The 23571-nt window shown below is 39.3% G+C and overlaps 1 protein-coding gene and 1 long non-coding RNA gene across 2 annotated transcripts in view; one reads left to right on the top strand and one right to left on the bottom strand.

The window, feature by feature from the left end:
* The window catches only part of LOC108725193 (uncharacterized), a 10514-nt gene extending 1152 nt beyond the window's left edge, over positions 1-9362 (bottom strand). The window contains exons 1-2 of the long non-coding RNA XR_001936742.1: positions 9308-9362; positions 8696-8862 (exon numbers count right to left, since the gene is read on the bottom strand). This is a non-coding gene — a long non-coding RNA (uncharacterized lncRNA). The remainder of the gene's footprint in view (positions 1-8695; positions 8863-9307) is intronic.
* sog (chordin short gastrulation) overlaps positions 1-23202 on the top strand; it is a 48160-nt gene extending 24958 nt beyond the window's left edge. Inside the window, exons 2-8 of the mRNA XM_018452055.1 lie at positions 9894-9997; positions 13233-13362; positions 16575-16640; positions 17097-18887; positions 19161-19309; positions 20133-20459; positions 21610-23202. Of these exons, the coding sequence (XP_018307557.1) occupies positions 9894-9997; positions 13233-13362; positions 16575-16640; positions 17097-18887; positions 19161-19309; positions 20133-20459; positions 21610-21810 (2768 nt within the window). The 3' untranslated portion in view covers positions 21811-23202. The remainder of the gene's footprint in view (positions 1-9893; positions 9998-13232; positions 13363-16574; positions 16641-17096; positions 18888-19160; positions 19310-20132; positions 20460-21609) is intronic.
* The last annotated feature ends 369 nt before the right edge of the window (positions 23203-23571 follow it).

Here is a 23571-nt window from a genome sequence, read left to right as displayed (position 1 = left end):
AGGAGAGGAGAGGAGAGGAGAGGAGAGGAGAGGAGAGGAGAGGAGAGGAGAGGAGAGGAGACCTAATACGCTTCACCTTACCGCGCTATGCCGCGTGACTCGCATATTTTCGATGCGGTAGCTTGTGTCGTGGCTCTCTCGGACTCCTAGTTACTTAGGGCCGCGACTTTGCGCTTAGAACGACTTAGCGCACGCAGTGCAATGACCTCGTGCAAAACGGGCCTCTCTCCATTTTCCTTTCTCTAACTCGTACATGACCGAGTTCTCTCTCGCTCTCTCTCCTTCCTCTCTCTCTCTCTCTCTCTCTCTCTCTCTCTCTCATTGCGATGGATAGTTTTTTAGTAGCTTAGAGCGATATGATCGTGAAATTTCCGCTAATGTATTTTTCCACAACATTGTCTATCTTTTTCTTTCTTATTTACACACACGCACGCACTCACAAATATCCAACTAGTAAATATTTATCTTTTTACTTGATATTAGAGCAATAACATAAGACGAAGGTTATTTCATCTTTTTAAAAGACATATACACTCTGAGAGAAAACGTTCTGTAATTAAATCAAACAAAAGAGATGTACGGGCCAATTCTAAGCAGATTCGTAAGATTCGTAACGTGTTCTCGTAAAATTTGTATAAGAACTTGTGACTAGTATTCTAATTTTATGCGTATGTATCATAAGACGTATGATTGTTCATAGGTTGCAACACTTTTTTTCTTTTTGAAAATTTTGAAATGTAGTCTGTTCACCGAGCGATTGGTTCTTATTTATGGATCTGACCATTTACGTTCAATCGCTCTACGAGCAAGAGGCTGAATTCTGAAATTCATTGAAAAAAAGTATTGCAATCTTTTAGCTGATGTCTCGGGCTGTATGAAGTTGATCCCTCCATTAAAAATCTAAAAATGACCATTACCATTCTTTTGGTGGTCGTTTGATGGTATTTGGTAGTCCGTTGTCTGCTAGTCATTGGTGTCTCGGAACTTTAATAATCTATCTTGATATAATATAATCCAGCTAATTTTGAATTGAGCGTAGAACTGTGGATTAAGAAAAAAGGCGATACTTGTTGTAATTAGTTACTTTACAGGATAATAAGAACGCCGCGAGATGCATGTGTATGCGTAATACAAACGCAAGCGATTCTCATTGTGTTATTTTCGGACGCTTCCACGTCTGCATTTATTTTTACACATGGAAAAGAAAGGATGACTGATGGAAAATAATTATACTGCTAATAGCAGCTTGCAATCTTACTCTTTCCTTTTCTTCCTAGCGAATGAAGACGAGTCTAATGACCCCTGTGAAGCTAGCCCCCCCTTATTAAAAAAAAATAATTTCTTTTGAGAGTTCTGAATAAATTTTCATAGTTCCAGAGTTCCTGATAGGTTTAAGAAATAGTTCTGGCCATTAAATCCATAAAAACGCGATTTTAAAAATGGGGGGCTAACTTCACGCAGCTCCCCATTTTCGAAAAAAATCATTTTTTTTAGAGTTTTGGATAGATGTTGAATAGTTCCAGAGTTCCTGGTAGGTATAAGAAATAGTTCCGTTCGAGAAAGTAAAAAAAAGCATCATTGAAAAACCCGACATTGACACCTAAAAAACAGCCATAACTTTGAAAGTATTATTTTTACACAATTTTCTCATTAAGATATTTTATAGAACTCTGGGGAGAGGGCTATCCAGAACTCTCGACAGAACTGTCAGAATTCTTCAAAAAATTTTTTGCTCTGCTAAATTTGAAAATGGACACCTATAATCGCTTGTAACTTTTTCAGTTCAAGTCCTACGGATTTCTGTCATTAGGATTTTCGACAGAACTCTAGGGGGGCTATCGAGATCTCTTGACAGAACTGTCAGAATTCTTCAAAAATTTTTTACTCTTCTAAATTAGAAAATGGACACCTATAATCGCTCGTAACTTCTTCAGTTCAAATTTTACGGATTTTTGTCATTAGGATTTTCGACAGAACTCTGGGGGGCTATCCAGAACTCTCGACAGAAATGTTATATGTAATTGTTGAATATAAATTTGTTAATATACATACATTTTTTTTATATTATGACAGTATGACCGCGAAATTTGTCAAAACTTATAAATACATCCACATTTTTAAATTAATATTCCTGAGCCGAATGAGATTCAGCATTAAATACTCGGGTTTTCGTCTCTAAAGCTGGTAGGATCAAATCAGCAAAATCACATCGGACCTATTAAACCTTTTTGGACCTATTGGTACCCATTTTATACTAATTTGTACTCTCAATAAAATTTTGTACCCTGTGCCGTTTTGGGGGAAAAAAAACGTTGCGCTGCTAGCTTAACATTAAACTGGCAGGACTAATTGAAAATAAAAGCAAAAAAAAGAATAAGAATATCAGAAATGAATAGGATCAAATGTACTAATTTGTGCTACGAAAAAAATTCTATTTTATGTATTATTTCTAAGAAAACGTGTCATTGCTAGTTTAATGTTTAAGCTGGCAGGACCATAAAAAAAACAACCCGAGGGCAAAAATGAATTTGTACTAATTTGTACCATTGAAATTAAGTTAATATTTAATATTTTTTTCTTCTTACGATGACTTTGTTAGTATATATACGTACAATCTATTTGTTAGAGACCTCAATAACAAAATCTATATGAATTTGTGGCATTCGATTTTAATAAAAATATTTGTTTAATGAGCATTAAATTAAGTCAAGCATTTTTTAAAGTCAAGTGTCGAATTTCAGAAAGGTAATCTAATGATGGCTGGGAGATTAAAAATAATTGTACAATTTATGTATCAGATACAATTTATATTATGAATGTTATATTTAATAATATGAATCTGAATATGTACTGAGTTTAGTCTAAACAATTATATTTATATGCATGTAATAAATCCCAATGGTAAAAAATTAAAAAAAAATTTTTTTTCGTTTATTTATAAATATTTTATATAAATAATGTTTTATTTTTATAAGTGAATGAAATAATCTTTTGATTTAGTTTATTTTAATATATTCCCATTTATATATATAAGTAGAATTTTTAAAAGCTAAAATAAATTAAATGGACCTTATTCGGTTCAGCTGCTTTATATCTAAAGAGTAGAGAGATAAATAATTATTGTAACTTTAGTTAAAAGCTTTAATCTGAGAGAGTTTAATACTTATAATATATTTTATTCTGAGATAACATACATCAATACATGAGGTGTTACAATTTCGTTTTCAGATACATGTTTTCTTGGTATCAATATCATCATATTTTTACCACTTTAATCCATCATAAATAAGAGCCGTGTAATGACCGTCGTTCGTTTCCGTATTATATGATTTGTAGGACATAAGTCCTGCAAAACCATATTTTTGTTGACCAATAATTACAACTTTGGGTAACAATTTTAAGTTGCATGTTATAATTTCCGAATTTGAAATTTTTTGATAATTGTTATCGGTGATAATACTAGTATCAATAATTATTTGATATCCATAAACAACATCGGTTTCGGACTGAGTGCATTTGCACTTTTCACACGTAACTTTTCGTTTTTCCAAATGTACGTCATTAATTGCATCTTGTAACATCTAAAATCCATGTTTTAATATAAAATTAACATTAATTGTCAGTATTGGATTTTTTTAGACAAAAAACGTAGGAACATTCTGAACATATTGTAGTTGCTGTATAACTAGGACTGTCTCGAAATAGGTATTCGGTAAGATGTGCCGCGTTACAATTTACGTTTAACGATTGTATTTGTTGGTACGTGTTTCTTTTTTCAAAAAATCCTATAGATTTCAATATTTGAGCTCTTTCAACGTAGTTGCTTGCTTGAATTTCATTTTTTTTTTAAATTTTTCTTGCTAATTAGATCGTATGATTTGCACTGTTAATTGTTTTAGTGTTATATGATTCATATAATGCGAGTCCAGCTATTACAATCTGCAATGTAGAATTGAAAGCACACGTTTCATGGACAACTATTGTTTGTTTATCTATAATTACGAGATTCACACATTGCCAATGCGAATTAATGGCAATCCTACTGCGCTTTTTATATTATCGGTATTCCAATCGGGACATGAATCCAAATAATTTGGCTTGTGACGTTTCATCGATACAGTTTGAGACTGAAATATCCTGTGTCGCTTTTCCTCTCCAATTTTCGATTTGATTTAAAGAATTTACACTAACTTCTTCATTGTCGTTTGCAGGTGATGGCTTAGATAATATTTCTAAATAGGGTGATGTTTGATCTCTAGAATCTATAAAATCTGCAAAATGTGATGGCTGTGACGTGGAGATATTACATGCTTCTGTATACTAGTATATATACTTCATCGCAGCTCATACGAAGTGTATTTCCTATTTTTTCATTTTTATTAGAAGGAGTAGTTCTTAGCTTTAGAAATTCATTTGTTATTTTATTTAAATCTGTTTGGATATTTTTCTTATCCATAACACGATGTTCAGCATTTGCTAAAAGGAGCTTACCATCAATGTACTTTATATGTTGTAATATAAATTTGTCTATGCGCATTGGTAACCGATTTTTAAAAATTTTACATTTCAATGTAGAAAATTCAGCTTCTACAAAAGAAGACATAGCTGTTTTGTCTCCGATCTTAAAATATCTCGTCATTATACCCGTCCAAAGCGGTAAGGAACCCATCAATGATTTGATTTTTTGTGCTACTTCTACATCATAAAAAGCATTTACAATCGTCCCTTCTATTGACCGTGATACAATTTTTTCCGCTTGATTGTAAACAATTGTTGCCCATTCTGACCAACTTTCTGACGTTCCGTTATCATCAGCGTTGTGCAAGAAATATTCGTTATCTGGTATATTATCATCAACTGTTAAACCTTTAATGCGATTACTCGCGAACCGAAGATGAACTTCAGAATCTAAAAATTCACCTTTTTGTTTTCACCAATTTCCTCGTTTAACGCAACTACTAGCACTGATTTCAATAACGATTCGATTTCAATTAAATTATCGGATTGATAGACGATACAAATACATCTTAAAAAGAACTGACGTATCTTTGACGCTTTTTTTTTAAACATGACCAGCGAGCTACCAATGCTACAACGTGACTAACATCTAATCGGATATAACAGTCGGGCAATGTCAACGTACATTTGGAAAACACTATATTAAAGCAAATTTCTAAATAGTTTTGCAAATTTCGATAATTTCCAAAAATTCGGGCAATAGCCAATAAAATTGCTTTTCCGAAGTCGCTTACTACAAGTCGCGGTATCGGCCGCTTCTTAATATCTCAAGCAAGAATAATGAAATTTGTGATGCGTGTTGTTTTGAAGAAATCATTTGAAATGCGGGAAAACTATAACTTTGTTTGTGACGTATATACATTGATAAAGGAATAAATATGAGGATTTCTTTCCATTTGGAAGAAATAATTTATTGGCTGTTTCCCCAGTTGCATCGATTGCAAGAAAACAATTTTTGTCTTTACAGACATTTTTATATAATACACGTTTTTCGGTCCAATAAAATGGATCATAACCGGATAGTGCCTCGAAGTATTGAATGTTTCGCATTTCGCAAGTTTTTTATAGGATCTGTAGTTTGTATTTGGAGACGTTTATCTAACAGCTTTTCTTAAAACGGCAGAATCGTAGATTATAGGCGGAACAGAATCTCCAATTTCCATTAAACGAGTCGCTTCTTTGTTCCTCTATTCAGAAGCACATTTTCGTCCATCTACTAATTCGAACTTTTTCTCTAAGGTAACCTTTTAATTGACGTTTTTTTGAATGTATAAAATTTGACTGAAAATTTGTGACTTTACATTCAAATATCGCGTCATTAGATTTTTGCGGTTTTTTGAGCAAAAATCTGTATATAACTGCGCTGCATTTTTTGCATTTTCCATTCAAATACAGCGTAGTGCTTAGCATTGCTACGTACATAAATCTTCGCACGTTTGAAAGATATTGCACATTCAATTTATTATCAATCTATTAATTAGCCTGTTGATAAATTTTTTCCGCAAGTAAATCGCTCCATTTTCCAGGTTTAAGAACCATATACGATTATTATAAGTAACTGCATTTTTTTCTTTATTTTATTCCATTTATCGCTTGAAATAACCAATCGAAAAGATTTTTCAGTATCTTTAGATGCATGTGTTACGTTTTCAGTAAGGGATAGTTCAATATATCCGTGGAATTATTTGTCTCATTTTTAACGTCAAATGCATTCAAAACGGTAATATAAATTTTTTTGCGATCAGTTCGAAAGATTTGGTATTATATGTTTTGTGGATATTACGCTATTATATTCAAGCATTTTTTCTAAAATTTTTTTATATATCTCATGGGAAGGACGATATATATTTCCATTGTCATCTGTTACTCGATATTCATCAGAAATTAACAAAGACAAGAGTTTTTCTACGTCGTACATTGTACTATATATTGAACCTAAATAAAAAAACTGTTATGAAACGCGATATGAATAAGAGTTCCCATAAAAACATGTAATTAAACCAAACTCACCCAAGGAATTGTTAGTTATCCAAGATGTTATATTAACTTATAATATGTGCATAAAAAGCAGTTTATACAGCAAATGAAAAACAGATTTAAAATTTGTCAATAGTTATAGAATACTTAATAAACTTAATATTGACTACAAAATATTTGATAAAACAAGCGTGGCAATACAATTGTTCCGTGTATCGTAATGCTACTAAACACGACTAAAGTTTTATAACAACGTTGTTTCTACTCAATCACGCGTCACTGTTTCAATCGTCGCGTCGCTGCGTCCGCATCGAGTTTAAGTTGACGAGCGGTGACGGCAGCAGCGGTAGCTTTGTAGTACGCAAATGGCCGGGCCGAATCGACTGGGAAAAATTTCCTAAATCGAAGGCACACAATAATAATGGTGCTTTCCAGCAAGCGACACAGTGATTGTCATCTTTGTTTAACATTTCCAAATAACAAGGATGTAATGATTCAATGTGTTACATTGGGTTATCTGTGTCTTTTGATAGAAAGTACTTTAATTTTACCTAACTTTTCATTCATACACCGTCAAAAATAATTACAAAATGTAAATAGTAATGCGGTACATCTAATCAAATAAAAATTTCAAACCTACATATCCTGTTTGTATGACAACCACACACTCAGAATAATTGAATGCTTTTTGTCTAAAATATCCAACAAACAAATGATGTTAAAACATGAATTACAGCAGCATTTCAAATGCTGTAAAATACAATTAATGGTGTACATTTGAAAAACGAAAGATTATATATAAATACTCTACAAATATACCGTACAAGAAAAGAGACCCAACTGTTTCTCTCTGATTTCGATAAGCTTTTAATATGTTGTTTCACAGACAAAAATAAGCGACACAATTTTTTTATACGTACCCGTTTGCACTTTTAAAAAATGAAATACTCCTTCGAAGTAAATCAGTTTTTCTCTTTCGAAGTGAAAATTTCTGAAACTAAAAAGTAAGAGATAGTAAAAAATGTTTGAAGTGAAAGTTGCATGGTTTCAGAAGTACTTTACAATAAAAAAAGGAAAGAATTTAAAAACATTTTTAAATTTATTATCACCACTTGACTCTTCTTTTTTAATTTTCATTTTTTTTATATTAATAAGAAATATTATTATAAGATGAATTAAATCGTGTGTGACAAAATTATTTTCCAAAGTACCATTTTTAAGAAATAATTAAAAACGTTTCTATATGCTCGCCATCCACATTCGATTCTTAACGCACCACGAGCATATTGAGAGTTTTTAATTATTTCTAAAAATACATTGGAAAATAACTTTATCATACACGATTAAATTCATCTCAAAATATTTTTCATTATCATAAAAAAAAATCAAAGTTAAAAAAGAATAGTAAAGTGGTGAGAATAAATAAACAAATTTAAAAAGAATTTTTTTATCTTTTGTTGTAAATTATTTCTGAAACCATGCAACTATCATTTCAAACATTAGTTCTACTTCTTACAGTTTCGGAAGCATCTGTTTCGAAAGAGAAAAACCGATCTACTTCGAAAGGGTGTTATCCCCATAAAGGGCAAACGGACACATACAAAAATCGCAAAATGTCGAAAATTCTAATGACAAAAATCCGCAGAATTTCAACTGAAAAAGTTACGAGCGATTATAGGTGTCCATTTTCAAATTTAGCAGAGCAAAAAATTTTTTGAAGAATTCTGACAGTTCTGTCGAGAGTTCTGGATAGGCCCCCCCCCCCCAGAGTTCTGTAAAATATCTTAATGAGAAAATTGTTTTTAGGTGTCAATTTCGGGTTTTTCAATGACGTTTTTTTTTTTACTTTCTCCCTCTCTCGAACGGAACTATTTCTTAAACCTATCGGGAACTCTGGAACTATTCAAAATCTATCCAGAACTCTGAAAAAAATGATTTTTTTTTTCGAAAATGGGGAGCTGTGTGAAGTTAGCCCCCCATTTTTAAAATTGCGTTTTTATGGCTTTATATATATAATGGCCAGAACTATTTCTCAAATCTATCAGGAACTCTGAAACTATTGTGAAAATCTATTCAGAACTCTCAAAAGAAATAATTTTTTTTAATAATGGGAGGCTAGCTTCACAAGGGTAGTCTAATGAAATATCAAGCTGAAAAAGATCATCGATATTGTTATCAATTTAATGGAGCGTATTATTACGTGTTTTGCTACTGGCTATCGCCAGCTTGTTGTAAAAGATAACGGTCGCGTCTTTATCCCTTTTCTCTTTGGGATTTACGTCTTGTGCTGTAAAACTAATCCGGCAATCCGGATTCGAAGTGGCAAACCGGAGAGACTCGTCCGTTTTGTCATCGACCAACATCGAGCTGCATAGAGACAAAAAATTTGCTGTAAACGCTAATCCTATGCCATGACAGCAAATTCTGTTGGCAAATATAGAGATCGCCAAATTATTTGCAGATATAACAAGTACTTTTTTGTACTTGCTACAAAAGTTATTTGCAATAAATGTAAATATTTGTCAAATATGCAAATTTATTTGCTATAAACAGCAAACAAATTTGACAATTAAATTTTATAATTCCTTTTGCGATCATAGGAAATTTTTTTCTCTCTGTGTGGTTCACACGATACGTTTGTAATTTGCAAACAAGAGCCCGAGTTTTACATCGAGAATGACTGATGCGTCGATCATCGCGTCTCGGTGACATGTCTCTATACGACGCGACGCGGTGCAGGTGGTTTGAATGAACGCGCGACGCATAATATCGGTGCGAATGAATATGCACGCGGATCAATGTATGTACATACCGAGCGTGTTACGTTATACTCGCATCAAATTGCGTCTCATTCATCGATGATGGCAACGGAAGTGCGTCAGTGCGATGAGCTGTGTTTTGCGTTCAAAGTGTATCTCTTTTTAATATGACTATCATAACGGCTACTTTCAGCAGAAAAAGTAGCTTTGCAACTGTTGTAAGATTTTTTAATACGATTGGTTTTTGTCCTTAGTTCCTCTCACCGGATCTAAATATATAAACCAATCATACATATTAAAGAATTTTATGTGGGTAAATATGTGAGGACAAGGTAAAAAGAGTGAATCAAGTCTTCTTCTTGGCATGTGTAATATTGAAGGTAATAAAAATTCTTTTTCTTTTTTATTAAAGAATCCTCAACAAAAATATTTTCGCTTTTTCTGCTGAACGTATAGCCAATGTCTTCTCGATGTCTGCGAAATACAATCTTTGTAGCGTAGTATCAGTAATCGATAAGATGATGAAATCATAAATCGGATAAGATGATGTCTATATTTACATCGCTAATGTTATTTGGCGGTAATATGGTAATACTAACGACGATTGATAACGACGCGATGTTTTTCCTTTCTTTTCAGAATGCACTTTCGGCAAGCAGATTCGCGAATTGGGCTCGACATGGTTCGCGGACTTGGGACCGCCCTTCGGAGTCATGTATTGCATCAAATGCGAGTGCATACCGGTACGTGTGTTTTATAATTTTTTTTATTTCTATTAAAAAAAATACATAACTCGTTGCAGCTATTATTCAAATGTGTCGCATGTCACGCGTGTAGCGTTCGGCGTACACGTAGTGTTTAGTAAACAATCAATACCACGCCAGCATTTATTAACATACATGAATAAAGAACGACGCGTACTCTCTCTCTATCCTTTGCCTCCGAATTTATTGTCAAGAAACATGCTATAATCACGTCTTAGGTACTTATTACGACTTTATGTTCACATCGTTATTTTTTTTCTCCTTTTTTAAATCCAAGTCACATCGATGTTTACCGAGTCTCATGGTATGTTCAAGTCTTATAAAATGGAGAGAGGATAAATTTCTATCGGAGGATAAATTCTTGCAATTACGATGCCCCCGGTTTGTTGCGCGCGGCGTATAATTTAACCTCTTGGGCCTATAAATGCCACGCTATTGACACAAAGGTGACGTATCAAATGTCGAGACGCCGAATCCGAAACGTCACTTGGCGAGCGAGGTGCGCAGATTCGACGGTTAGGCAGTTAGCTCGCCGACGTGCGCGTGCGTCACAAATTACGCACGGATACATATTTATTCGAGAACGCGCAATAATCATCATTTATATTCTGATTGTACGCATGCCTTCTCTTCCCCCTCTTCTTCCCTCTTGTCACTTCGTGATAACGCAATGAATCTCGATGCGTAACACCGAATTCTTACATACAATAAACAATGAAACGCTATTATGTTCATCCTGTGATGTAATCATATTAATATTTGTGTTGCGGGGGGGGGAGGCGTTACATCGCGTTTGTAAATACGCGATGTAATACGAGAAAACATTTGTTACGCGCATTACGATCGCACGCTAAGCGCGACTGTAGCGCTTCTTGCGCGCGATGTGTACTTATAACTTTCTTCCCTTCTTCCCATCTTCGTACAATATTTCATTAGCATTCGCCAATTTTTTTTCACGCCTTATCGTTGTTTAATACACGCGTAAAGGAATGTCGCGTAATAATATTCTCTCCTAAGGTATCTTATATTCTTGAATATATCATTTCTATCCGTTCTATCAGTAATGTGAAATTTTCACCCTTCATTCTGGTTCTTCGAACTTCAGGGCAGATTTTTATATTATTCGAATTGTATAAAAGTCTGAAAAAATTCTTACATACACTTGTGAAAGCTTTTTACAACATTAAGTTTTTACTATCATGAAATTGGATTATATTATTTGCTTTTTACAACATTAAGTTTTTACTATCATGAAATTGGATTATTTTATTTGCTTATTACAGATTTAAATTTATCTATCAGAATTTTCACAATAAAAAAATCGACTGCGTCTAACTTTAAAGTCTAACATATTGCCGGCGAAAAAAGGCTACACTGACAATGAAAAAAAAATTGTTAACTTGACTAAATTAGTTTAATTCGTTATTATTCCTTTCATTGGAGAATGTATGTATTTAGATTACATATATGATATACTTAATATATTTAAATACACGTATTCTTCATCGAAAGAAATAAAGACGAATTAAATTAATTTAATTAAATAAACAATTTTTTCTCAATATGTATATATTTTTTTCTATAGAAAATTTTGCATTCGTACGTTACATTAAATCGAAGGAATTTGGATCAAATCTTGAGAATATTTTAATCGTTGTTGATCGCGAGTCTCGAGTCCGCCATCCGGTCGTTATGAGAATTTCGAGCGCGCCGAATCGTTAAATCTTAATGTGGAAATGTTGCGGAATTTATGTGTGCACTAAACGACGATAAAACACGCGATAAGTAATCGGTGTAAATGCTAATGAGACGCTATCTGATGAGTTTACCGAGAAGAGAAAATTAATTATACGATCACATAGAAGGAGTGGTGTACGATCATTACGTACGACGCCATTAAAGTCGTCAGGACGGTCAGATCATTAGAGACCGCGGAGTTCTAATCTTTCCCGTAATGTGGCAATAACAGGTATGATTATGATATCAAGGAGATAACATTTTTGACCGAAGCAATTTTTGATCGAACGCGTAAAGTCGATTCCGTTGAGTTTCAAGTTAAATTTTGCTGCAGCGGACGGTTCTCGAGCTATCCGCGCGAGATACTTTTTTGCGGGTTAGAATCCTTCTTTCTTCGAAAATATTACGATCGATTGAAAAGATGGATGGAAGACGAGACGGAAGAGAGACGGGAGATGCTGCGGCGCGGCGGCGTGCTGTTATGTTCGGCTTGTGGTCGAGGAGCGCGAGAGTGCGGCCTCTATTTTTAGACTTCGGAGGAATGACAGTCCCTCTTCAGTGTACATGAGGAGCTATTGATAGGTCGCGGTCTTGCTTGGTGGAAGAAGCAGACGCGTCGCGTGAATCACACGTCGCTGCGAGAGAGAAGAAGCCATGTCTCTTCACCTAAAGTCGTCGCGGGAGCGATGTCGCGCCTTGTCGGACGTTGGACGTCGGACGTCGACGCTTGTCCCCGCCGGGATACTCAATGAGTACGAGTCGCCACACGATGCAAACTTAAAGAGTAGCCTGTTAATGATCGCCTTTGGGAATTTAATGTATCGTTATACTCAGCGGAGATGAAAATTATAAAAGTGAGCAAAATCACTAGAGATGTTATAAATATTCTTTAGAAATTCGTTTATTCTTGTAATTTTTATCAACATGATATACAATCGAACCCCTGCTCGCACCTTTTCTCTCGTTCAGTCAATTGTGTCGAATGTGTGTCGTTTCACGCTTTAGGAATGTTTTTTTTCCACCGACTTAATTCTCTTCTAACGTAACTGGAATCACGCGACTCGCAGCCGCACTTTTAGTAACTGCGTCGCATTGCTGCGTTGCCTTCGCCTCGTAAACATTCTTTCCATTGTTATGCCGGAAGGCGACCAAAAATAAAGTCTGATTGTGAGACACAATTGAAAAACACAGGCAATAATAAATTTCAACTTATCAGAAACCATGGTATACATATAAGTTGACATCTGTTATTCCCTATTTCTGTTGCTTTTTTTTTCAATTGTGTCTCAGGCTTAACGCGCGCGAGAAAAGCAGATTTAAAGATGAAGTAAGACGGCGGAAAATTTGTGCGAAGAGAATTCCGAAAAATTTGCCCAAGGACGTCTCGTGCGTCCGCGAGAAGAAGAAATCTCGAAATAATCATAATATAACGTATAGTTCGTTTTTATTTTTACCAGTAGTTGTTTTCTACTTTCAGGTGCAAAAGAAACGGCGGATCATCGCGAGAGTTCAATGCCGCAACATCAAGAACGAATGCCCCAAACTCACGTGTGACGAACCAGTTCTACTCTCGGGACGATGCTGCAAATCCTGTCCCGGTGACTTCAGTAAGTTACGCAACACGTGTCCGTATTATTTTTCACCTCGCTGCGATTATTTCTGGTTAATCTCTTTTTTTCCGATCGTCAAGAAGGCGCACTGAAAAAAATGCATGTAATTTCCACGTAAAATTACATGCATTTTTTTCAGTGCGGAAACGATGAGATAAGCCGAGATAAAATTTTTACGCAATCTTTAACTACATGTACAATATCTATATTGTTCCTCCCTCGATATATTATCTATAAAGGAGATTGGAAGGATATGGTTCTCGAATATCTTAGCTATGCGATTTACTTCATCCGCATTCTATTGCGACTAGCGCGATACGCGGATCCCCGCGAGGAGAAATAGAATGCGCAACGCGCGTTGCCCTCCCGTCCGTCGCCGCGCCCGCGTCCGCGCCGTGGAGGAGCCGTGCACTCTCGAAGAATTTGGTCCATGCTGGCGATGCAGTGAAAGTAGTATATGTATCTCCCGCGTTGATAAGGCTACCAGATAAGGCTCGCGTGCGCCAAGTTCCAGTGCGACGGTAATGAGCGCGAATTGGTACGAAACCGCTCCGCTTCGAATAGCGATACTATCTCCTTTACGCTTTTGCGCGCCTCATATTTATCGTGCGTAAATTGTTTATTCAAGGAAATTGCAAATTGACCCGTTAAATCTCCGCGCGTGCATTAGAATAACGACCTTCTAATCGCTGACCGCTGTCGGTCGCCGCGTACGCTTAGGTACTTTCGGAGATGTCGATAACAACATATCCCTTCTATGTAGAGATATGCGGGCGAAACGGTTTGCCTAGCGGTAAAGAGGAAAAAAGGGACGGATGTGGAAGAGGGAGAGAGAGTGAGAGAGGAGGGATTAGCGTGGGGAAGATTGACCGATCGCGTTCTCTTGAGAGTGAACTCGAGTTTGTAATCGGTGGAAGAGGAGCGGATCGGGGAGACGGACGCCACGGTTTAGCGCCATGGCGCCGGCTATATTACCGCATGGCGTCACTTCGATTAAGCCGTGCAATCTAAATGTAAATATTAGCATACGTAATGATCGGGCATAAAGCGCGCGATGGGAATAAGAATAGATGGGCGGACGGGACGGGCAGAAGGAAGATAGAGACGAAAGATGGAAGAGAGCGATCGCGGTAGGGGAAGCAAAGATCCGTTCAGTGGAACTGGCGATACACAGGAATGTGAGGGTAAATCTTTTTTCTCTATTTTGTTTTATTTTATTTTCCTGCGTCATTAGTACAAGTTCGTTTGAATCGTTTCTTTTGATTGGTTCCGAGTGCCTGTAAACAGAGACGGGGTCGTCGTTTCGTTAAATTTTTACGGGTGCTTATCGCGCGGCTATTGGCGATGCAACGGGAGAAGCGCGCATATTATCAATTAGGTTAATATGACACTTTTGATAAAGCGTTCGTTGTCGCCACAATTCTGCCGTCCGTGCCACGAGGGGATCAATGACGACAGCGACGAGGACAGAGCGAATCATTTTTGATAATCGTACCGCTCTTGCGCCACTCCCGCGTCGGTCGTTTATTCTCATAGAACGTTCGCGCATCAATATCACGTGCGCATTAAGTTTATTTTCTGCACGACTCGCCTATACGGTCATCGTAATAATCATTGCCGTCGTTTGATACGGGCTCGTTGCCCCCTGCTGATGAAAGGTGAAACTGGCCGCAATTAGCAACGCCTGCCTTTTACGCTCCACGAGGAAACATAACTGCGACCCTTGAGCCCGTCGATTGGATCGTCGCATCGATTCTCATTCGGTTCTCGTCGGTTCTCATCTCGGCAGTGATGGGCGACCAAAAGTCGGTCTCGGGCTCTTCTCGACAATGCAACAAGCAAATTAGATATCGTAGGCGTCTGGAGTCAGAAGATAAAACGAAACTGTCGGGCGTATCAGATTATCCTGGAAAAAAAGGGAGAAAGCGAGACAAAGAGACAGAGTTCTGGTAGATCCCAAGAATACAGCTTTACGAGCCAGATTATCCGCGATCTCCGCTCCGTCGTTCGCGTCCAAAGTTCGTGACACATATATATCTCTCTCCTCGAACGATTCTTAATCCTGAGTAACGGTCGTCCTTCGATCCGAAACGGAGTTATGCCTAAGGTGGCGACTTTGGTAGTACAACCGCCAGGGACTATAGCCGCCAACATATTTGTTAGATGACGCGTTTATCCTTTCTAGTCGCGAAAAGCAAAATGCAACGTCGTGGATTTGTGAATCCACGAATCGCCATTGTCGCAAAGATCGCGAAACATTCAATTTCAAGTTGGAGCCGCGCTCGACGGTGGACGAGAAAGGGAAAAAGGGGAGGTCGACAAGCCAACCTATCCACGAAACGAAAATGGAAAAGAGATGCAAAAAAGAAAACGCGGTAGGTGGGTCCAATTAATCGTCGTAATTAACCGTATTATCGCTCATATCCGTCTTTCTCTGATATTAATGGCGCGACAGAGCGGCGGCCATCGGTCGTCATAGATCCGATTAGGTAGGCGGAAACGGTTTAGTTAGTAACTGGTCGGCCGTCGGGTGAGGCGTGCTGTACGTTTTGCGCGCGGCAATTAACGTCTCCGTGGCGCTGAACCGGCGCGGCATGCGCCATAAAAGTAGCATTCAAAGTTCTTTTCCTACCGCGCGCAGGCATACTTTATGGTCGGTGCACATGCCACCACCGGCCGCTGAATCGGCTCAATGGGGATCGACGATCGACGATCGACCGGTTATTTTTATTTTTACGCCTGTCTCGAAGGAGAGACGCTCGGGGAACGGTGGATAGGGGAGAAACCACCGCCACTATATGCGCTCGATGCAAAGTGCAAAAGGACTCGCCATTCTCCTGCGCGTGAGGAGTTTTAGCCTCCTAAGAGAGAGTCCTATCCCTATAGAATATACATTTGGCTTTATATCGCGCCTGAGTTATGTGGCGTTAATTCCGATGTATAGTATAATTTACATGCCCTCTCAAGAATACCCTTTTGTTATTATTCTAATATATTCTACGAATTATTAACATAAAATTCATCCAGTTTTGTAAAGGAACAAAAAGCGCAGATCGCGAAAATTGGCCGAGAAAACTTTTAATATCTATTAAGGAGTTTCGTAATTGGTCTTTTTCGCGAACATAAATTACTGTGCGTTGAACGACCGGAAAGATTGTATCGAGCGGTGAAATACCCGCGTTTACGACGGAATTAATCTTTTGTTGCAGACGCAGACATAGCGCAGGATCTTCCAGCGCAATTGACTTCGGAGGAAGAGGAGCGGAGCCTGAAACGTAAGATTTTTCTTAAAGTTTGATACGCATGTGCATACGTATACGGTTGATCTTTAAATCGTTTTTTTTTGCTCGAAAAATGGTATCAGAAACTCAAAGACTCGGTATCCAATAACGTTAGTTATTAATTTGCTCACAATCATGAATATTTGTGCATTATATGGCATTTTTCTTAAAGCTGATTGATATTCGCTCCGAAATTTCTTTAACTAGTATTTGCAAGTCGGCAAACCTTTAAATTAATGTATCTTTGTTAAAGTTGGCGTAATTGAACAATGTTTTTTTCGTTTCGAAGTTCAAAATGCAAGGAATAAGATTAAAATTGTAAAAAAATATTTGTTATAAATAATTTTTCACATATAATCACGTAATTGGAAAAATGTCTGAGTCACGCGAATACTCGGAATACCTGCTAGGGTATATCAACTAGGATCAAACGATCTTCGTTAATTACAGATTTCGGCACCCTGTTAACGGGCAGAACGTCGCAGTCTCTGCGTCGCGATGAATCGAATCCGACGTCAGTTTACAACAGCGCGTACAACTATCTAGCGACCGGTCGCTTCACGTTTCACCGTAAGAATATCTACTATGCGTTCTATTTGTCCGCGTCAACGCCCCGACCGCGTAGCATACAGTTCGTGGACGGGTCCGGCAATATTCTCGAGGAGCAGGTGATTGATCCGGTTGGTGGTGCTTATCAGAACACCACTGGCAAGCTCTGCGGCGTGTGGAGACGCGTGCCACGCGACTATCGCAAGTTGCTACGCGAGGAACGGCTACACGTGTCTTTCCTTTGGGAGCCTTCATCGAGCTTGACCGGCCAGTTGTCGCGTTACCGCGCGCTCTCGACCGAGCAGTTCTCCGCGCTCTTGGAACCGGCGATGGGCGTCGACCGGTCGTTGATGTCCGGCGCGGGCGCAACGGCGGTTGTGTCAGCTTCATCCGCCTCAGCGCCGTCGATCCACGTGTCCCTCGTCTTCAACGGTCTCTTCCTGCCGAACGACGTGGCCGATGTTCCGTTAATTGTTCAGCTGGAACATCACGAGAAGGATCACGTGGTCCTTCGTGAAGAGATAATAGTGAGAAAGCCGTCGAATGAGCTGAATTACGGAGAGGTCCGTAGCGCACTTTCCGGGACCGATCTTCGTCTTTTGACTCGAGGCAAGCTGTTGATCAGTATAATGTCTCGCAAAGATCCGCAGGCTCTTCGACTGATCGGCATGATAGGCTCACGCGCAACCTGCGACATGTATCAAACATTGCTGCTGTCGGAAACACCGTCCGTGGCATCCGGATTGGCTTGGGCCTTTTTGGATCGTGTCGGTGCGCTACGCTACGGAGTGCAATTGATAGGACTTGAAGAAGAGAGCCCTCTGGTGACATTGGTGGACGAGGGTGGGAAACGGAGGATGGAACTCGAGGATCTGACACCTTCGTTGATCGGCGGCTCCTTCGCGAACGGTTCCTTAGATCGGCCTGGACCCAGACTATTGCAACCACTATTCAACGAGGAACTCTCCGTAGTCGCTGCCAGCCATGTCGGCTCCATGTTGCGCGGTAGACTTTTAGAGAGACCCGTGGCGGACGCTAGAGATACGGCCGCACCTGTGCTACTGCGAAGATTGACCAAGGAGCCGACGCATCCTGGACCGGTCGGCTTGATATGGACCGCGGTGGATTTAGATTGTTCTTTACACTATGAGCTAGAACTCGCCGGTTTCCCGCCCTCCTCCCAAGAACCACGAACGTTCCGTTTATATTTAGAAACGATGCCCATGCTGGCGCAAGGAGCTCCTGTCGCTAGAAGACTTCTCGAAGAATTCACGGGATACTCTCTGGAAGGTTCGGTCACCGGACTGTCATCGTTGGAGCTCTATAGAATAGAGTCGGGTATCGGTTTCCTCGAAGTGACAGACAAGCAGGTCACACACATCCTGAAGGCCCCCTTCAAGGCGAGGGCACCGTTCAGTTGTCTGCCACACTATGCCGACAACGACGTTGCCTCTGTGGTGGCGTATAATCTGCAGCCACCCAGATCGGATATCGAGACTGGTGCGTGTTTCCACGAGACCAGATTCTATGAGGAAGGCACGCAATGGACCTCGAACTCGGATCCCTGTTCGATGTGTCATTGCTATCGCGGCTTGGCGCAATGCGACACGGTACCCTGTCCGACAATCTCTTGCGGGTTGGAAAAGCAGCTCAAGCAACCGCCGACTGGTCATTGCTGCCCGATATGCGCAGGTAAAGAGATTTATGTATTTATTGAAACTGGAAATAATTTTTTTTTATACAAAACGAGAATATCTACGTAAGAGAAGGACAGAACGGAACATAAAACATAACTTGCATAAATTTACGTAGCAAAATTGCAAAAGAGATAAGTTAAGTATCGCCTAAATGGTATAAACGCTCGAATGATAAATTGTATTTGGTAAAGTTATTTGATAAAGTTAAATGCTCCTCCTAAATGCAATATTACTGACACGTTTAACGTTTCGTTAATAATTTATTCAGATCCAATGACTGCCGAAACTAACGCTACAATCAAGAACAATGCTACGAAAGGTTGTACGTTGGCCGGACAATATCATCTCGCGGGATCATCCTGGCATCCATATCTACCACCAGCAGGATTCGACACTTGTGCAGTTTGTACTTGTGACGTAAGTTTCTACTCCTATTTTTGTTTTATTAGAATCGTAATTGGATTGATAGCGACAAATATTTATAAGATCTCAAAATACATCTCTTCTTTTTCGTTACATTAATTTTTTTGAAGCACAACAATTCTTAGAAAATATTTTTCTACACATGCGTGACACGATTTTCGTAATACGTTATAATTACTCTTTGGCTTAAATCGCGTTAAAGTGACCAGTATTTCACAATGATTAGTTCGGCGCGATTTTGCAGCGCGGAAAAACCTGAGCGTGCCACACCACGTCCGAAGAATGCGGTTGCGGTCTGGCAGTTAGTAATGAGCTTAATTGAATGATTCAGCGACAAGATTTTCTAAACGATTGCAGTTTATTTAATACTCGGCAATCGGGCAATCGCTTCCTAGCCAATTGATACCATGCAAAAGTCATTCGTGAAAATATCTCGCGTTATGTATTCAAGGAACGATGTACATCTTTTACAAATTACTACACGACAAACATTCTTCGTTCAACTGGTATATACGTTTTTAAGGCATTGGGACGAAATTCCTAGGCTGCAATCCGATTCACATTCACAATGTTCTTGGAATCATTTTGTCCTTGTTTGTTATTAAATGTTAAACAAGGACAAATTATGCTCATGAACATTATAAGTGTGAATCGAACCGCAGCCCTAAATTGCCACAGACTTCAATAATAAGTTGTAAATGCGACACGATGAAATGAGCAAAAGGCGTGAAATGTGTGTGTTACGCGGTGTATGGGACGCGGCTAGGTACGAGAGGTCACCTTCGCAATTTACATCAGAAATCCATTTGTCTCACAGGCTGTCACGCTGGAGGTAAAATGCCCGTTGGTACAGTGTCCGCCGCTTGAGTGCGACGAGAAGATCGCCGTCAGGCTGGACAAGAAAGCCTGCTGCAGACAGTGCCCACTAACAACGAGCCTTAGCAACGTAACCACCACCGCGTCGAGCGATACCGTACGCCTACCGAGAGATCAGGCTTTACCTTCGACGCGGCGCACCGCGGAAGAGATACTATCTTCTGGTGGCTGCAAGTACCCCTTCGGTGGACCCTATGAGAATGGCATGGAGTGGCATCCCCGGTTGCACTCGCACGGCGAGGTAAAGTGTGTCAAGTGCCGCTGCAAGGTGAGAAATCTTGATCGCTAGATTTGAGTCGTGAGATTTGATTGAAAAATGAAAAATGAACAAACGCTATTCTCGAACTGGTCGCGAATCGTTCCAAAACAAGAGACTGGGTTAATGAATAAATCGCTATTTTTACGATCTCTCTTTATCAAGTATATCTAATTATTTTATATGAACGAGATGAAGTGAATCTTGCGATCGCGTCTTGTTGTCAAGCAGAGAGAAGTCTTAGAACTCACTTTACTTTTGTTCGTTACACTCAATTCATTCGTTAGATGGTCATTGCACGGTCGTCTTGTTGCGATAGCCAGACACGGACACGACGAGATATCTTTAAGGCGAAAACCTTTAACCGGACTCGTTCGTCTGGCCCGATCATTACAGGATCCATCCATTATGATGAAAATGGAACGCCGCGGCCTCGGCTGGCTTGCGTTGCGTTGCATTGCGTTGCGTCGCGTCGCGTCGCGTCGCGTCGCGACGTCACGGGACGGAGCGAAAAATAATCGTCTCGATCGTGAGAAACGGATTTTGTATTCCAACAGAGCTCGTTGCACCGGTTCTTCTCTCACGTTTCGTTTTTATTACTCGCATTCGGTTTTTTTCGTTGATGGATAAACATCTCGTCTTGCTACATATATACATTTCTTCTTTTTAGCTAAGTCTGTTAAGTATAACCTGAGTTGTTTTCACGGGTTTCAGCGGTGTTCCTTAACACTAGAAATACCATTATTGTCCATTCCTGTTTTTTAAATTAATATTATATTTTTTTTTATGTAAAAGATTCTGAAATTTTTTTACTTATTAATAATTATGTTTTTTATTACTGATGAAATATTTGGTTTTTCAACATCTTTATTTTCATAATAAACCATGTAGCACAATTTATTCCAGCTATATATTGTGTGCATTTAATGATACATGTATGTATCATCCTACGTTACATCATAGAATAGAATAGAATGAACGATGCGAAGCGGATCGCTGATCCGTTCTATGGAATGATCCGTTTCCGCGCTGCGCCGCACCGCGCCGCACCGCGCCGCGCGCCGTCATGACTGGCATGAAGCATAAGGCATTCCTTGCGGATTTCGCGCAACGAACGCGTAAATAGTGATCGTAATGGGAGCGCTCCCTCTGCTTCTTTCAGAACGGCGAGGTCAGGTGCGATAGGAAACGGTGTCCACGGTCACTCTGTAACTCAATCGCGCATCAGATGAAGCGCGGCGAGCACGTGGCGGACGTCGACGACTGCTGCACAGCGCAGTGCGAGCATCGCGCGAGGCGTCATCATCGCAACAACCATCATCCGGCGCGGCGGCACTCTATGACGCCACGCGAGCTGAGCTGAGCCTGGTAGTTCCGGAGAAGAGTCTGCCCCGGTCCACGAGGAAGCTCCGCCGCCTGCACTATAGTCATCGTCGAATGATGACGAAATCAGTCGCGGCCGACCATTATCCGTCACGCGATCGCTCTCTTCGTGTATCGTACGACCCGAGGGGCTCTCGAGAGACGGAAATCACATCAAAACCGAATGATTCTGTACACGCGCACATTAAAATCGCGAGAGAGCTGGATTACAGGCGTTCACCTGAGCTGAATTAAGCTAGGGAAGAAAAAGGGAACAGAGAACAGAAGAATAAGAAATTACAAAGACGAGAGAGATCGACTACGTTTACTTGGCGTTTCGATCGATAATGAGCGAGAAACGCCTGTGAACTTTGTCATTTTAATTTTTAGCAGTGGTATTCGAGGTGACACGAATAATTAATTAAATGATGACGAATGCGTGCTCGTCGCTGAAAGTTTGTCGTTGTTATCGGTGGCGCGTACAGAAAGTCGCGAGAAATAGCCTAGTGCAATAAGAGGAAGGACGTGGACGCGGTACGGACAACACGATCGGATATTGCTATTCTCGTCCGCAACGAGACCGCTCGGTCGTTCGCTCCGGAGCCTCCAGCGCCCGCAGCCAGACGCTTATTAATCAATTGATCCCCATCAACGGATTAAAAAAAAAAAAAAAGAGAGGAACGTAAGCTAAGCGCCTTTCTCCTCGCCAAGAGCGACAACCACGTTACGGCCGAACACGAATACGGTGGGGCGAAGGGGTACGGGAGAAGGGTGGGAAAGAGGTGGTGAAAACTCGGAAAGAGACACGAGTTTTTAGTCGCGGCGGTACTACAGTGCCCTGCTGTATCCACTAACCTCTGCGAGTTACCCAGCAACCAAAGAAGACTGAAAAACCTCCGACGGCGGCATCAGTTATTATACGATTGCTAATACTAATAACTTCAATTTATTATATATATTATTTTATTACTATTATTGCTATCATTTCTATTATTGATAGTATTACTATTATTATCCGCTTATAATTATTCTTTTGTAATTGGTATCGCTGCGCATCTGCGTCACTTTTATTGCTCTTTATCTCGCGATTGTTGTGCGGTAAACCTAAATTATCGTTCTAACGTAAAAATATATTTATGTTGTACGACGTTGCATACTTATATGAAATCTCGTATGAAACCGTTCGATGAGGAACGCGGCGAGATGTGCCGTTAATCCACGATGAACAAACGGTAATATTTGTTAACGCGATAACACTCGTTACTGTAAGTACGTAATATTTAAACTGTATTTATTATTAGGAATAATCATTTTAAATTAGATCTTGTGCCGGATTCTAAGACAAATCAATTTTCACGTTCTTTCGCAGTTGCTAATCAAATCTGTAAGACATTTGCAAAACATGTAATATGAAAGAAACGTAATATATGTCGATCAAGATTAATTTTCTAGAAATTTTGTCAAAGACAATTTCCCTGACTAATTCAAAATTTTTTAAAATTTTGCGTTAATTACAATTGACTCTAGTTCTCTATGACGGTCTTCCCAAATTTTTTTCAAACATTAGTTTTAACGAAACCGGTACGAAAGATTTGCCATATATACTTATTTAATCGTATTCCTTTGTGTAACATTATTTTGCGTAAGTTTTGAGAAGCACGAAGGTGAAACTGAATAGTAAGATACTCCCGACGCGAAGAAGAAAAGGGCGACTTCGACCGAAAACTCGGATCAATTTAATCGATTTGATTGACAGAACTGC

The sequence above is a fragment of the Mycetomoellerius zeteki genome, unplaced genomic scaffold, assembly GCF_001594055.1.
Source record: "Mycetomoellerius zeteki isolate Tzet28-1 unplaced genomic scaffold, Tzet1.0 scaffold328, whole genome shotgun sequence".
Lineage (NCBI taxonomy): Eukaryota > Metazoa > Arthropoda > Insecta > Hymenoptera > Formicidae > Mycetomoellerius > Mycetomoellerius zeteki.
This window is presented reverse-complemented; position numbering and strand designations above follow the sequence as displayed.